Source organism: Maniola hyperantus, chromosome 10 (assembly GCF_902806685.2).
Source record: "Maniola hyperantus chromosome 10, iAphHyp1.2, whole genome shotgun sequence".
Taxonomy (NCBI): Eukaryota; Metazoa; Arthropoda; class Insecta; order Lepidoptera; family Nymphalidae; genus Maniola; species Maniola hyperantus.
The window spans coordinates 2,129,362-2,145,744 of record NC_048545.1 but is presented as its reverse complement, the minus strand read 5'-3'; the positions used below and the strand labels follow the sequence as shown (position 1 = coordinate 2,145,744).

The window sequence follows — 16,383 nt, the reverse complement described above, 5'->3', positions numbered from 1 at the left end:
GATGTTCATCACTTTTGGCCGCGTACTGTAAGTGAAAAAGAAATCATACATACCATCAAGAAATGATGCAAGCTGAGGGCCTCAGCGCGCGGACGTAGATCGGGGTCGTGAGTGAGGCAACTGAGGCAGAACTGCTGTCCCTCCGGCGACAGCGTGTCCGGGATGTGCGGCCGCCCGCCCATGCCCACCACGAACATTATCTGATAGTTGCTGTCGTACTCCGAGAACGGGCGCTGGAAACGATTCTACAGCTTAGTATACTCGGCACGGATGTAATGGCAATGACCTTATATGCGAAGAACTCATGCTTTGTGCCCCAATGGCGCCAAGCGCTGAGCTTATATTTTGGGCCTCAACGGAGGGACGTCACGAACAGAACTCATATTTTGAGCTTCAACGGCGGGACGTCAAGCACAGAACTCATATTTTGGGCCTCAATGCGGGACGTCAAGCACAGAACTCATTCTTCTTCTTCTTCGCTCTGGGCTGGTTTCCGCACTTAAACGTTTCCGTCTGTTGTGCGTGCACAGAACTCATATTTTGGTCCCCAAATGCATGGCGCCAAGCGCAGAACTCATATTTTGGGCCTCAACGGAGAGACGTCACGCGCAGAACTCATATTTTGGGCCTCAACGGCGGGACGTCAAGCACAGAACTCATATTTTGGGCCCCTAAAGGCATGGCGCCAAGCGCAGAGCTCATATTTTGGGCCTCAACGGCGGGACGCCAAGCGCAAAACTCATATCTTGGGCCTCAACGGAGGGACGTCACGCGCAGAAGTCATATTTTGAGACCTTAAGACGGGACGCTAAGCTCAAAACTCATATTTTCTTCTTAATTTGCTTTATGAACTCAGATTTTTAAGTCTCACTTTGCCGGAAGCCATTTCAGTGGTGACGCAGCCCAGCGACCAGATGTCAGCGGCTCTGCCGTGGCCTGACGATTTCATGAACACTTCGGGCGCCATGTAAGCTGCAACAGATATTTTTATAGGTGTAAACCTTTCTCATTCTGAGAGGACACTCAGTAGATAGGTTGAGAAAACGATATGAAATGGGGATTCACACTGCTACTGCAGCATCATAAATGTGGAACCAGCTATACTGAACTGTCAAACGCCATAATTAAAAAAAGTCATGTAAACATATACAACCTCCTTAATCTAAGTAAGAAACTATGATGATGACAGTTTGCATTGGTCGTACCTCTTGTGGCGCCCTCTGAAATCAGTTTTGCCTGTGGGTCCCCATTGGGAAATCATGTTGTTCTTACCCTGCGTGCCAACGTAGCCTTGAAGTTCACCCGGCGCTGTGGTATTAGCACGAATTTTGACTGCGCAACCAAAGTCGCCTAGCTTCAGACAGTGACCCTCGTTGGTTAGGAAGATATTGCCACCTATGAACACACCAGAATAATTTGTTTTTTTTTTTAACAAGAAATATTATCCATATACTAATCTATACTAATATTATAAATGCGATATTATAATGCTAGCTTTTCACGGCCCAACAGTTTAACCGACTTTGATGAAATTTTGAACAGAGTTAGCTTACATCTCGGGGTAGGACATAGGCTACTTTTATCTTGGAAAATCAAAGAGTTCCCACGGGATTTAGAAAAAACCTAAATTCACGCAGACGAAGTCTCGGGCATCAACTAGTAAGTACTAAAGATACCTACTAAATTATAAATGCGAAAGCGTTTGTTTGTTGGTTTGTCTTTCAATCACGTCACAACGGAGCAATGGATCGACGTGATTTTTTGCATGGGTATAGTTAAAGACCTGGAGAGTGACATAGGCTACTTTTTACCCCGGGAAATCAATGAGTTCCCACGAGATTTTTAAAAACATAAATCCACGCGTACGAAGTCGAGGGCATCAGCTAGTAATTAATAAAGACTAAAATCGTTTTTCGCTCGCTCCAGCAATGCACGGGGCTGCAATGGCTTGTATAGTATGGTATAATAACATTGTAAATTGCAAAGTTAAAAAGAACAACCGCCGAGTTTCTTGCCGGTTCTTCTCGGTAGGAACGGCATTCCGAACCAGTGGTAACAAGTTGCACTTGTAAAAAGTTTACTTGAATAAAACATTATATTCTTTGATATGACAGGTGACACATAAAAGGCGAGCGAGAACTTAAAATGTATGCACTTTATGTGACTGCGTTGACGCCTTCGGCCACCATGGGCTCTCCTGTTCGAGAAGCGCTGGACGCTTCTCCCGCCATAGTACCCTTAACGACATCATCCGGAGGTCCCTTGCCACCGCCCATGTGCCAGCTGTACTAGAACCTATTGGTTTGGCACGTAGCGATGGCAAGAGACCTGATGGTATGACGCTCGTACCGTGGAAGATGGGCAGGTCGCTTGTTTGGGATGCAACTTGTGTAGACACTTTAGCTGCATCCCACATTCAGGCGACCTCCTCTATGGCGGGTGCAGCGGCCATCAGCGCAAATATGAAAACCTCGATGGAAGCTTCGTATTCGTGCCTTTTGGTGTGGAGACCTTGGGGCCGTGGGGCCCGGGGGCTCGAGCTCTTTTTGAAGAAATTGCAAAAAGAGTTATCGAGTCAACCGGGGACCCGAGAGCTGGCAGCTACCTTGGTCAAAGAATTAGTTTGGCCATCCAAAGAGGTAATGCTGCCAGCATCTTGGGTACAATGCCTCGCTGCGGTGGTCTCGACGAGGTTTTAGATTTAATTTAATTTATTTTAGTTTTAATTTAATGTTGTTTTTTTTTTAGATTTAAGTTTATTAATAGTTTATTTGTTAATTGTATAATATAAAATAAATAAACTTTATGGTTTATAACTTACTTTTAATATCTCTATGCGCGATGGACCGGGAATGCAGTTCAGAGACTGCACTGAGCAGTTGCTTCGTGTATCTTCTAGTAGTGTGTTCCGTTAGAGCGCCAGACGTGGCTACTAGCGCTTCTAGCGAGCCTTCCACGCACAACTCCATGAATAGCAGCATTTCTTCCTGTGGAGACGAGACATATAGCTTTACTTCTCTGTTTGTTTTGAAATGGGAAATGGGATCACAAAGGCGAAATGTATTTTTTTTAATTTTTTTTTTTTAATTCAGATACAAGTTAGCCCTTGACTGCAATCTCACCTGGTGGTAAGTGATGATGCAGTCTAAGATGATAGCGGGCTAACCTGGAAGGGTTCTGGCAGTTTTTTTATTAAACCCATACCCCTTTGGTTTCTACACGGCATCGTACCGGAACGCTAAATCGCTTGGCGGCACGGCTTTGCCGGTAGGGTGGTAACTAGCCACGGCCGAAGCCTCCCACCAGACCAGACCAGAAATTTAGAAATTATAAAATTCCAAACCCCTGCCAGGAATCGAACCCGGGACCTCCCACTATTAAGACCACAGCGCTCACTGCGCCAGGGAGATCGTCAAAATGTATGGAAAGTTTTTGGCGCCCGAGCGAAAATTTGTTCCACGCACATAGAACATAGAATTTGAAATATAAATATTTATAAAAAGTTATAAATATTTATATTTCAAATTCTATGTGCTCTGTTATAGCTCTTGCCTTGCATTTAACGAGGGTGAGTGGCTTATTTATTTTATTTTTTCTTTATTATACTTACAAAAAAAAAAAAACTATCGTACAATTTTCCTATTCTTACAATTTACAACATCTATTTCAATGTATTATTTCTTATTTCTTCTTTTATGTCCTATATCACTTTAAATTTAAAAACTGTAAACACTTTATTTCATTTTATTTATCCATTTACTCGCCAACTTTATATATTCTATGCCACTGACGTTTAGGTAATATTTAAAAGGCGGTCACTGAAAATCAGCGTAGGGGCGTCTGGTACCTCAGATATTTGCTCTAGAGGTTTGTGTCTGAGGGGCCCGACGTCTCAACACAAGCTGAGTGGCCTACCTGTTCGAGGTGTTGCACTGCTGTACAGGACGATATTGCCTACACCATGTACCACCTATATACCTCGAATAAACATTATTCTATTCTATTCTATTATATTCTATTTATGCTTGTGTTAAGCTGTAACGGTATAAGTAAGGTACAGTAAATGTGTGTGTGTGTGCTGCGTTTGCGAGCGCTTGCTCGCGAATGATTGGTCAGACGTGCACGCACACGTACACAATGCCTTTGTATAGGACGTAACCACAAGTAAAGTTCACTCGCATTCGTGAATTGCAAGAACTGTACCATAAAATAATACCGTAATCCTTTAGTGTGTTAAACGTTGAACGTAAATTCGAAATTTTATTGAAATTGGTTTTATATCCATCGAATGAAACTGGTTTTTCTCCTAATGGTCGTGTAAAAAATGCGTATTTTGGGGAAACTTCGCGATTTTATTGTATCCACTCGTATGCTAATCGTGTTTTGGCTCTCGGAATTCACTAAATAAATTCGTAGTAAAACTAACAAAGGACGTAGATTTTAGGTATTTTGGAAGACCCTCTATTTGGTAATCACTGAAAAATAGTTCATTTTTGATGCAGTCAAATACCCAATTCCTAATTTTAACAAAGCAGATGTAGAATTTTAATAAGAAACCTATCTTTATAAAAGTAAATTGGATGGATTGGAAATAGGATCAGGAAGAAGACTCACCCTATGTAATTCACATCCGTAATACCGTACTAAATGCGGATGTAAAACTCCTTCCAATACGCGCAGCTCATTGGCCGCTCTCTGCAACGCGCGTCGATCTCCTGCGCCGATATTAAGCTCCTTCATTGCGAGCAATTGTCCACTTTCCGTGTTCACTACCGTGTACACCTGTGTAAAATGATTTTTGTAGGGTTCACCAATATAAATGAGAGCCTCAATAGCTCAACGGGTAAAGGAGTGGACTGAAAACCGAAAGGTTGACGGTTCAAACCCCGCCCGTTGCACTATTGTCGTACCTACTCCTAGCACAAGCTTGACGCTTAGTTGGAGAGGAAAGGGGAATATTAGTCATTAACATGGCTAATATTCTTCGAAAAAAAATTACAAGATATGGCGAACGAAATTTTTCACGGTTTAGAAACCAAATAAATCAGCGCCACCTCTTAGATACTAATGAACGACCCGTTTGAAATCCAGACGTCACTACGGTTGCATTGGTGCATAAGCACCAATGAGTCGATGCTATTTTGTTTGTTCAAGAACCCTGTCCATACGAAGTAATATATAAGTCAATGTTGTAGTTACTATAATTACCTTTTATTTTAAACCTTATTTCAATGTGGTAAAAATAACCCGCCACTAGAAGAATGTTCTACCCACAAAATTGTTATAAATTTTTTGACAACAATTGAATAAATCAATTGTTGTCAAATTCAGGGTCTCAATCGCGACGCGCAGCGGGTTCAGACCCTGTGAAAAGGACCCGGGATGGGTTCGAAACTAGTCGGGCTTACGTCGACTAAATACTTGAGTAAAGCCGTCACAATTTATACTTTTAATGGAAATCACCCACGATAGTTTAAACGCTAAAAATAGATATAGAGATAGTAGATTAATAGAGCACTGTCTCTGTCGACAAAACGTCATATAGGTATGAGTGAAAGAGACAATGCTCTACAAAGCCGAAATGTCATTCTAATACCTTGCCAAAAGTGCCAGCGCCGATCTTCAAGCCTCGTTGCCATTTGAAGGTCAACTGCCTGAGCTTCGGCTCGTAACTCTTCACTGTGGACTCCAGGACTTTCCCTACTGCTTTCGCCTGCTGCAGCTTTTCGTCTCTGGTCTCGTCCAGTCTTTGAATTGCTTCTATCACACGCTTGCTGTGTACTGTGGAAGTACGAGTAGAATTAAATCTTCAAAATATTAAACTCAAACTCAAATTATTTATTCAGAATTTGTAAAATTTAACGCTTCCTGATTGTCATAAATTTTTATTTGTAAGATGATATGATATAGTGGTGATAATTAATACGTACTTAAAACTAAAGCTACGAGGGTTCCAAACGCACCCAGGTCTAAGAAGAGCCCACAACAAACTCAGCCGGGTATTATTATGCTTTTTAAAAAAAAAACAGTTTTTGTGTGTGAACGTGTTTTTTTTCCGGGAAGTAAAGTAGCCTATGTCTAGCCTATACCTAATTTTGTGCCTTTCGTCAAAATTGTTTGAATAGATTATTATCAAGGCGAAAGTGTGTATGTATGTATGTATTTGTTATTTTTTCACGCATACACGTAGAAAAATTTGCATGCATCCCTTTGCGTATCTGTGTTTTAGCTGTGCGTTTCTTTGCGTGTTCTATTCCACTTCCAATACTTGTATGTTTCAAATAAAAATACATGTCATACTCACATGTATCATCAAGCCTATGTAAGCTGGGAGGTCCGTCATGTTCAGTGGGGGGAGTTGGCGGGTAGCCACTTTCTTTGCTGTTCGTGCTGCTCGTGCTGTGCGGACTCTGTATACATAGAAACAATAGAAGAATCTTCTTGGGTACAATGCCTCCCTACGGTGGTCTCGATCAGGTTTTAGATTTAATTTAATTTATTTTAGTTTTAATTTAATGTTGTTTTTTTTTTCACTTTTAATTTACGTATAAAAAAATATGTCTTTGGCAAAACGTACATGTATCCTGGGCCTCCGATGCGGCGCCGCAGGCGTTATGGTGGTGGGAGTGGGGGTGCGGGAACCGATCACGTGCGATATACAGCCGTCCATTAGCTGCTATAGATCCTGAACCAATAAAGTTAAATAGCAAACGTACATGTATCCTGGGCCTCCGATGCGGCGCCGCGGGCGTTATGGTGGTGGGAGTGGGGGTGCGGGAACCGATCACGTGCGATATACAGCCGTCCATTAGCTGCTATAGATCCTGAACCAATAAAGTTAAATAGCAAACGTACATGTATCCTGGGCCTCCGATGCGGCGCCGCAGGCGTTATGGTGGTGGGAGTGGGGGTGCGGGAACCGATCACGTGCGATATACAGCCGTCCATTAGCTGCTATAGATCCTGAACCAATAAAGTTAAATAGCAAACGTACATGTATCCTGGGCCTCCGATGCGGCGCCGCGGGCGTTATGGTGGTGGGAGTGGGGGTGCGGGAACCGATCACGTGCGATATACAGCCGTCCATTAGCTGCTATAGATCCTGAACCAATAAAGTTAAATAGCAAACGTACATGTATCCTGGGCCTCCGATGCGGCGCCGCGGGCGTTATGGTGGTGGGAGTGGGGGGTGCGGGAACCGATCACGTGCGATATACAGCCGTCCATTAGCTGCTATAGATCCTGAACCAATAAAGTTAAATAGCAAACGTACATGTATCCTGGGCCTCCGATGCGGCGCCGCGGGCGTTATGGTGGTGGGAGTGGGGGTGCGGGAACCGATCACGTGCGATATACAGCCGTCCATTAGCTGCTATAGATCCTGAACCAATAAAGTTAAATAGCAAACGTACATGTATCCTGGGCCTCCGATGCGGCGCCGCGGGCGTTATGGTGGTGGGAGTGGGGGTGCGGGAACCGATCACGTGCGATATACAGCCGTCCATTAGCTGCTTTAGATCCTGAACCAAAAGAGAAAACAATTGTAAGTGTAACCCAATGTTTCTTATGCACTGCACATTAGAGTGGCCATTATAATAGTCAAGTCGTAAACTCATGTCTATAGTACGAGACGGGTAGAGATGGCATCTCGACCTGTCGCGTGCTATATATTCTATTCGATATCCATCAGCGGCCATCAGCGCCGAACAGGCCAAGAGGCGCAAATATGAAAACCTCGATGGGAGCTTCGTATTCGTGCCTTTTGGTGTGGAGACCTTGGGGCCGTGGGGCCCGGGGGCTCGAGCTCTTTTTGAAGAAATTGCGAAAAGAGTTATCGAGTCAACCGGGGACCCGAGAGCTGGCAGCTACCTTGGTCAAAGAATTAGTTTGGCCATCCAAAGGGGTAATGCTGCCAGCATCTTGGGTACAATGCCTCGCTGCGGTGGTCTCGACGAGGTTTTAGATTTAATTTAATTTATTTTAGTTTTAATTAAATGTTGTTTTTTTTTTAGATTTAAGTTTATTAATAGTTTTGATATAAATCATTAAATGAATCCATATTCGATATTTCATATTATAAAAACATTGTAATAACTTTCAAGTCTAAATCCGTGTTTCCTGCAACGTATAACCTAAACACAGTGCGCGGCCGAAAGTAATGTGCATCGACTTTTTTAAAAGGAGATAGCAGATTTGTAGAGCGTTGCTCCTGTGGTTGAGACCGAAAAAACGTCATATAGGTACGAGTGACAGAGACAACGCTCTACAAATCCGAAATGTCATTCTAAAGGCCGATATACATTATTTTCGGCCGCGTACAATACCTTTTAAAACCTCATTGCTTTTTATTAGGCATCAAGTAAGCCTACCTTACAAAGCAGATTACTACACTAAAATACTAAATTACACTATTACACTAAAAGTTTTAAAAAAAGATTTTTTTAAAATATACTCTTGTTCTACGGAACAACCCCATGTTTTGTCTTGTAACTTGTCAATTTATCTTCATAAAGGAACAGAAAAAATGATTTACCTCGAACTCTTCATCGCTCAGATGTTTGGTGTTGCACGGATCACAGGCCAGCATTAAAAACTCTAGTCCTTGACTCGCCCATCTGGTAAAAAAGGAATTCATTTTAAGGCGATATGCCTTTGTCCCAAAAGCGGTGTTGAGACACATTTCGGATGTTCAAAGAATCAAGTTTTGCAATAATACTACATAAAGCTAAATTGCCTCCGTAGCGTCTCACTCCATAACTCCAAATAGATTGGTACATAGCTTACTGCGCAGGTACAGTCTTTTTCCAAAAAACTAACTGTATACACCTTCTAATATAATCAATTGAGTTGGTTGGGTCTACAGGACATAACTTGCCCGCATGAATACTATATTATCGACTTGGAATGCACGCAATGGAACACCTTTAGTCTGATCAAGTATCCAGCCCTAAATAAAACTTTTCTAGCGTGGTTCAACTACATGCAGCGACATCTAGTTAGCTATGTGTAAGTTTGTGGTTGAATTATTGTCTTACCTAGGCCTCAAACCTCGTCCCCGGTCGCAACGCTCGACAACGAAGCTCATCCAGCACCGCGCAAATTCAATAACTGCTCGAGCTACTCTTTTAGCCCATTCCGCTTCTTGCTGCGTAGACTCATCCATTTCTGCTCGCTTCGCTTGCGCTGATTTAGACCCCGAGAGAAGGGCTTCGATATCGTTTAGGGACTGTACAAAAAAATATCAATTTGACGCATCCCTAATTAAAGTTTCAAGATTGAATCTATTAAATCGAGAACTATTTGAAAAGCAAAATAACTACTGAACCAGCATCACACACTGTTGGCAGTGGCAGAAAAAATTGTTTGTCCTGTTTTAGACTACATAGTCAATTACCTTAATCTCTCGAACATTCATGGCTAAATCGTAAACAAATTATTAAAACAAAAATTTTGTCATCACGAAGTGACGTTTTTGGGGCCTCATTCGCTAATATAGCGAGCATTCACCACTTCTCCCTGCTGGCCGATAGTCTGGTACATTACACCCACAGCGGGTCAACCCTCCACCTCCCATGGCCCCACCAACCTCTCGTTTATATGAGCCGAATCGTGGGAGGGCGCCCGTTCGGTACTTGCTCTTGGCATTTTCCCGGGCCGCCTTCTTGACTCCCTACAAATTATTTTGTCTCTTCCTTGTACCTTATGCTCACTCTCCCCCCTTGGGGGCTAGACACCCACAGCGGGTCAGTCCATCGCGTAGGCGATCTTCCTCGTCCTCTGGTACCCTCCACTACAAGACGCTCAATGGAGTCACTCTCACGCCGGGAGACATGTCCTATTAAAAAATCCTTCAGTTACGAATGGCTCTTTAATTTGCAGATACTAAAATTCCTTACCGGACTAACAAAAGTATCCATCACACTAGCTTCTCCTTCCTCTCCAATACTCTCAGATCGTAACAGGCGCATCTTCCTCGGCGAACCGCCCACATTTCGCGAAGAAAATGCCCTACATTGCGGTGAATCGTTGACAAATCTGTGCAGCTCCTTGTGGATCTGTAACAATGGGCTATATTTTGCGAATTTCAAGAGTAACAGGTATCTTGCTAAACGAAGTTTAAAACCTTTCAAAGGATATAAACTAATGGTACCAACGCACTCGAGCTGCGCTGCGCGATACGGCAATTATTGTTTGTATGGGTTTGTCTTGTCTGTCTTGTAAATATCTTGTGAAATATAAAGGCCTAAACGCATTTGCGACGCGACGGCAGCGCCTTGCGCCATGCTGCCGCGTCGCGTCGCAATTTGCGGGACTTATATTTCACAAGATATTTCATATAAGTCCCGCAAATTGTTATTGCGCTGGAACTATGTCTCATTAACATCCAAATGACGTCATTTTGACGTCAGCCGAAATAAAAATATACCATCAGCCCGAAACTTCAGTCTAGTGCTGACGTCACTAAAATGGCGGCCACGCGCAATAGCAATTGTCGGGACTTATAACGAAAATGCTGCACCCATTAAAAAGTCAAGAGAAAAAAATGATAATATGGGCTGTTACGAGCTTGGAACACAGATTTTTTCCTTTCTTATAATTAATGTGGCATTTCAAAATTGAATAATCAAGACACAAAATGCAGGATTCTGGACATATACGCGCCTCCAAAGAAGACGACATACGAAACAAAACACAAACACCACAATACAAAGCAAACATTTTGATCTAACAAAGTAAACATTTGAGCCAACAAGGCATTTGGTCGAATATCGTCATCCTACCATCAGTAGGATGAGGTCTCGTATACGAGGGTCTCGGGCCTCTTTTTCCTTAGTTTAGGGGTATAAACAAAACACCAACACCACAATACAAAGCAAACATTTGATTAAACAACACACTAAGCAAAGATTTGAGCCAACAAGGCTGATTTTCGAACCAAAATGCCCAATGTCATCGTCCTACCATCGGGTTTGCAATGGAATAGGTCTCGTGTAAGAGCATGGTCTCGGGACTCTTTCTCCTCAGTTGAGGGCCGCGAGGGCGGGAGGGGTGGAGGGAGGAAGAGCACAGGCGTCTTCTCATTTATGATCATGAAGATAGTATTTTTTACTTAATAATTCTCTTCGTTCATCCTTTCTGATGATCTGAATCACTTTCAAATCATTTGAACTCTCAAAATGGAGGATTCAGAAAAAACACATTTCCTCCAAAATTATTGAGGACGCACGAAAAAACACCAACACCACAATTACAACAAACATTTGTCCCAAGAAAGCACCAAGCAAACATTTGAGCCAAGATAAAGCATTTGGTCGAATATCGTCGTCCTACCATCGGGCTGGCAGTGGAAGAGGTCTCGTGTACGAGCATGGTCTCTGGCCTCTTTCTCCTCAGTTGAGGGGTGTGAGGGCGGGAGGGCTGGAGGGAGGAGGGGCGCAGACGTCGCACCTCTCTCTCGCGCAGCGTGAGCGGCGCCTGCGCGAATTTGTACAGCTCTGTGTGCAGCTGCGAACATACGTGCGTGCGGGCGTGCGGTTAGTACGCGTGCGTGCGGTGACTGTGACGTATACGCACATGCAAAATGTATACTTGTATATAATATTATATAAGTTATGCAGATATTATTGTTTAGTTCCTCAGAGCCTGTTTAAAGCCTTTTCAGAGCCTGTTTAGCTCAACGGGTAAAGGAGTGGACTGAAAACCGAAAGGTCGACGACGGTTCAAACCCCGCCCGTTGCACTATTGTCGTACCTATTCCTAGCACAAGCTTGAAGCTTAGTTGAAGAGGAAAGGGGAATATTTAGTCATTTAACATGGCTAATAAGTTATATACTTTTTGTTGCCGCTCAGCGCGGAGATGCAGTCAGTATTCTTGGCATTGCCTAATAAGTTATTTTGTAGCAGAAGACACAGACACTGTTGCAGACGAAAAGGTTTATTCGGACGGAAATTCGATGAAACAATCCGATAATTTTTATAATTAGTGTAAAATATAATTATTTGCTATTTATAAAGCTAGATGATGCCGCCTGACTTCATTTGGTTTTTTTTATTGCTGTGTACCTAAACTCTGAATTCCTGGGACAGAATATAGGCTGTGCCAAATTTCAGAATGTCAGAATCTATTTAAGCAGATGGGCCGTGAAAAGATAACAAACACTTTCTCATATTTTAGTATGGATAATGCGAACTGTAATAATGATTGGTGCAGGTTTCCCGCAATCGAGGTGCTGTAGGTCGATTGCGAAAAATCTGCATCAATCGTCATTACAATCGCAATTGTTGTGATTTGTCTGAATTTATGGTATTCTTGTTGCAACAATGTAGCCAATAGTGAGCGAGTATCAACCAATCAGAGGTGATTGCGATCATGACTTTGTAGCTGTCAATCTACCGCAATCGTGCAGCGCGATTGCGGGAGAATGACAGCTACAAAGTCACCATCGCAATTATCTCTGATTGGTTGATACTCGCTCGCCTTTGGCTACAATGCATTGTTGCAACAAGAATCGCACAAATTCAGCCAATCAGAACAATTGAGACTGTAATAATGATTGATGCAGGTTTCCCGCAATCGAGATGCTGGTTTAAACTGAAAGATTTTTCTGGAATCTCGTAACAATTATGAAAAATATCTCCTTTAATTAATTTCGTTAAGTATTCACTGAAAAAAAAAATACTCTAAAATACTGGTGACATATACCTCGAATCCCAGTTTGTAGACTTGCAGTAAAAGCTCCCTGACCCGAGCTATCATACTGTCGCGTATGTCCTTGGGCAGCTCGTGAGATGACAAGTGTTCCTGCTGGCTTCGTTCCAGGATGTACGCTGTGTGGCGCACCAGGCAGTCCCGGATCGCTATTAGACTGTTCTGTAGAGACAATATCATTATCATCATCATAACCTTTTAAAATAAAATCCCGCAAACTATTTTGGACTTACCTTTGCACAAGTTTAAAAAATCTATTAAAAATATGCTCCTGAAAAAAGCATATTACACAATTGAAGATTATCTAAATGATAAAAGAGCGTGGATTTGACCTGCAGCTCGTTCCAGCAACGCACAAGACTGCAAATACTATTTTATACATGGCATAATCTTGTACCTATATCAAATATTTGAAAAGAGCAACCGCCGAGTTTCTTGCTGGTTCTTCTCGGTTGGAAAGGCATTCCGAACCAGTGGTAGATTGCATCCGACTATTCGAAAGTACTTGTAAAAGTTTATTTGAATAAAAAAGATTTTTATTTTATTTTATTTTATCATCATCAACCGATAGACGTCCACTGCTAGACATTAAGGTCTCTTGTAGGGACTTCAACACGCCACTGTCTTGCGCCGCCTGAATCCAGCGGCTCCCTGCGACTCGTTTGATGTCTGTCCACCCAATGAGGGGCCTTTCAACACAGCACTTTCCGGTGCGAGGTCGACATTCTACCACCTTGGGAGCCCAAGGTCTATCGGTTTTTGAACTATGTGCCCTGGCCATTGCTACTTCAGCTTCGCAATCCGTTGAGCTATGTCGGTTACTCTGGTCTTTCTACGGATGTCCTGATTTCTGATTTGATCATGTAGAGAATCTCCGCACATAGCTCTCTCCATCGCCCGCTGAGTGACTCTGAGCTTTCTTATGAGGCCCATAGTTACGCACAATAGACGTTTAAGTGCGGAAACCAGGACAGAGAGAATGTGCCCATAGTTAGCGACTATCAGCCGTACTCAGAGTCGCTTAATCGTCACTTAAGTACAAACACGAGAAACGATAAAACAAGACAGAGCTATATCTCTCACATAAATCTGTCTCGTTTTAATTCAATCTTAAGTAACGATTAGCGACTCTGACTACGGCTGCATATCTCAAATTGGGTATTTGACTACATCAAAAATAAATTATTTCTCAGTAATAATTAAATAGAGGGTCTTCCAAAATACGTAAAATCCACGTCCTTTGTTGGTTTTAAGTGTAATAACCATTTTAAATTATCGATTAAACTAAAAAAAGCACTTCAAATGATTGTGACGTCATACACCGGTATTTCATAGAATTTCGCATACTACGCGCGCGTTGTGACGTTTGATAAAAAGCTACTGATTTGACTAGTTGTCAAATACCGTATTCAATGGGTATACTCACAAATATCCTTCCACAATGCACTCTGTGCCGCTGCCCGAGGCGCGAGGCGAGCGCGCGCGCCCACTGCGCCGCTTGCAGAGCTGCCTCGCGCTCGCTCGCGTACACGCACTGTGCCTCGCGGCAAATCGTATACACCAAATATCTGCAGACAAAACCCCGTCAAGTATGCATGGGACTCGCACACGAAGAGTTCCGTACACTCGCATAAGATATAACACTATATGCTTTTTAAATTTATTAAAGTTGCATGGCGGCCATTTTGGAATTCACCATCTTGGCTTTTTTATTACTTGTTGTTATAGCGGCAACAGACACTGTAAATTTCAACTCTCTACCTATTACAGTTCATGAGATACAGCCCGGTAACAGACAGACGGACGGACAGCGAAGGCTTTACATATCGAGTTTATTGTTCTATAATAAATATATTCCATTAGCAGATATATGCACCTCAAAATGTAAGTTAGAAAAAAATATCAAAATTGTACAAATATGTAGAATAAAAAATAAAATAAAACATCGTGTATATAAGTCACGTATTTTGCTTTAACCGCAAACCTTAATACGGTGCAATAAGGGTTATTTTGATACTGCTCGGTCAGTGACTTAATTTCAAAATTATATTAGTGATCTGTAATAAACACCATTTTTACGGTGTCCGTCGTGCCCGCCATCTTTTTTTTCTCCTTCTCCCACCAACATTCCAAAAAGGTTCTTCAACAGCCCCTTTTCCGATGTTTCATTTTTTTTAATAATCCATATTACATCTCTAGATTCTAGCATTTTGATCTAATAGATTCTTTTTTTCTTCTTTTGCTTCACATAATTTGACTATTCCAAAACAATCATCTTTTTTATTTAAATTTTATTAAATACTGAGCAAAAGCAATGTAGCTTACAGATCCTCAGCTCGCTCAGATTACTCAGCGCTCAGCCGCTCATTTTGCAAACACGTTTATTTGTTACCTTTGATCGTCCGGATCCGAGTGCTCGCTTTTCTCTAGCTCCATGACTTGTTTGAACTTGTCCTCGAATCTTTTCAACACTCTGTCGAGTTGGTTGCAGGCCATATCACTGGGGAAAAATATAATTATAATTTTTATTATTATAAAAAAATCCGGCCAAGTGCGAGTCAGGCTTGCGCAACGAGGGTTCCGTACTACAGTCGCATTTTTTCGACATTTCGCAAGAAAATTCAAAAACTGTGATGCATAAAAATAAATAAAAATCTGTTTTAGAATGCACATGTTCTTCATATGATACCCCTTGAAAATACTAATTATTAGTTCGTGACAATTTAATTTTGACCGACCGACTGATCGACCGACGGACGAACAACAGTGATCCTATAAGGGTTCCGTTTTTCCTTTTAAGGTACGGAACCCTAAAACGCAAGAGAGTCAAGAGTCCCAGCAGTGGACGTCTGTCGGTTGATAAGGATGACATTAATGAAAGAATATGCAGTCTTTTGCTTGAGGTCTTTTTTATTACTCAAGTATTAGAGGCGCCGGGATAACCTAACTAGGTCTAACTGGTAATGTGTGGTACAACTTAAAAAAAAATTTTTTTTTCTTTCTTTCTTTCTTTCTTTCAAAGGTTCTAGTGTTAATACTTACGCAAAAGCCGGCGGTGCTAGTACGGCAGCTTGGGGTGCTCTCGCAGCCAATCTAGCAGTGAATGCCCATTCGGCTGCCAACGCTGCTCGACTTTGGGCCTCGGTTTCTGACATCGTTCGGAGATACGATAGATATTGCTGGAACGAAAATACAATCATTTTATATTTTTTTTAAAGAATATTAGCCAAGTTAATTGCTGACTAACATCCCCCTTTCCTCTCCAACTAAGCGTAAAGCTTGTGCTAGGAGAAGGTACGACAATAGTGCAATGGATGGGATTTGAAACCTTTCGGTTTTCAGTCCGCTCCTTTACCCGTTGAGAATAGAATAGAATAGAATAGAATAGAATAGAATAGAATAGAATAGAATAGAATAGAATAGAATAGAATAGAATAGAATAGAATAGAATAGAATAGAATAGAATAGAATAGAATAGAATAGAATAGAATAGAATAGAATAGAATAGAATAGAATAGAATAGAATAGAATAGAATAGAATAGAATGTTTTTTTATTCATGTAAACTTGTAGCTTCATAAGCACTTGTAAAAACAAGTGCTTATGAATAGTCAGGTAGTTTTAATTTACCACTGGTTCGGAACGCCGTTCGTGAGCTATCGAGGCTCTAATTTT

The 16,383-nt window shown here is 41.9% G+C and overlaps 2 protein-coding genes across 3 annotated transcripts in view; one reads left to right on the top strand and one right to left on the bottom strand.

Moving 5' to 3' along the window:
- ChT (choline transporter) overlaps positions 1–16,383 on the top strand; it is a 447,845-nt gene that overhangs the window by 181,222 nt on the left and 250,240 nt on the right. The gene's annotated exons all lie outside the window — the stretch shown is intronic.
- The window catches only part of Mekk1 (mitogen-activated protein kinase kinase kinase 4), a 39,716-nt gene that overhangs the window by 3,791 nt on the left and 19,542 nt on the right, over positions 1–16,383 (bottom strand). The window contains exons 16-31 of the mRNA XM_069501294.1: positions 15,752–15,888; positions 15,102–15,209; positions 14,136–14,277; positions 12,704–12,871; positions 11,332–11,505; positions 9,897–10,055; positions 9,036–9,226; positions 8,534–8,615; positions 7,413–7,520; positions 6,305–6,410; positions 5,597–5,781; positions 4,615–4,782; positions 2,822–2,987; positions 1,273–1,395; positions 872–972; positions 54–233 (exon numbers count right to left, since the gene is read on the bottom strand). Coding sequence (XP_069357395.1) covers positions 54–233; positions 872–972; positions 1,273–1,395; positions 2,822–2,987; positions 4,615–4,782; positions 5,597–5,781; positions 6,305–6,410; positions 7,413–7,520; positions 8,534–8,615; positions 9,036–9,226; positions 9,897–10,055; positions 11,332–11,505; positions 12,704–12,871; positions 14,136–14,277; positions 15,102–15,209; positions 15,752–15,888 — 2,298 coding nt within the window. The remainder of the gene's footprint in view (positions 1–53; positions 234–871; positions 973–1,272; positions 1,396–2,821; positions 2,988–4,614; positions 4,783–5,596; positions 5,782–6,304; positions 6,411–7,412; positions 7,521–8,533; positions 8,616–9,035; positions 9,227–9,896; positions 10,056–11,331; positions 11,506–12,703; positions 12,872–14,135; positions 14,278–15,101; positions 15,210–15,751; positions 15,889–16,383) is intronic.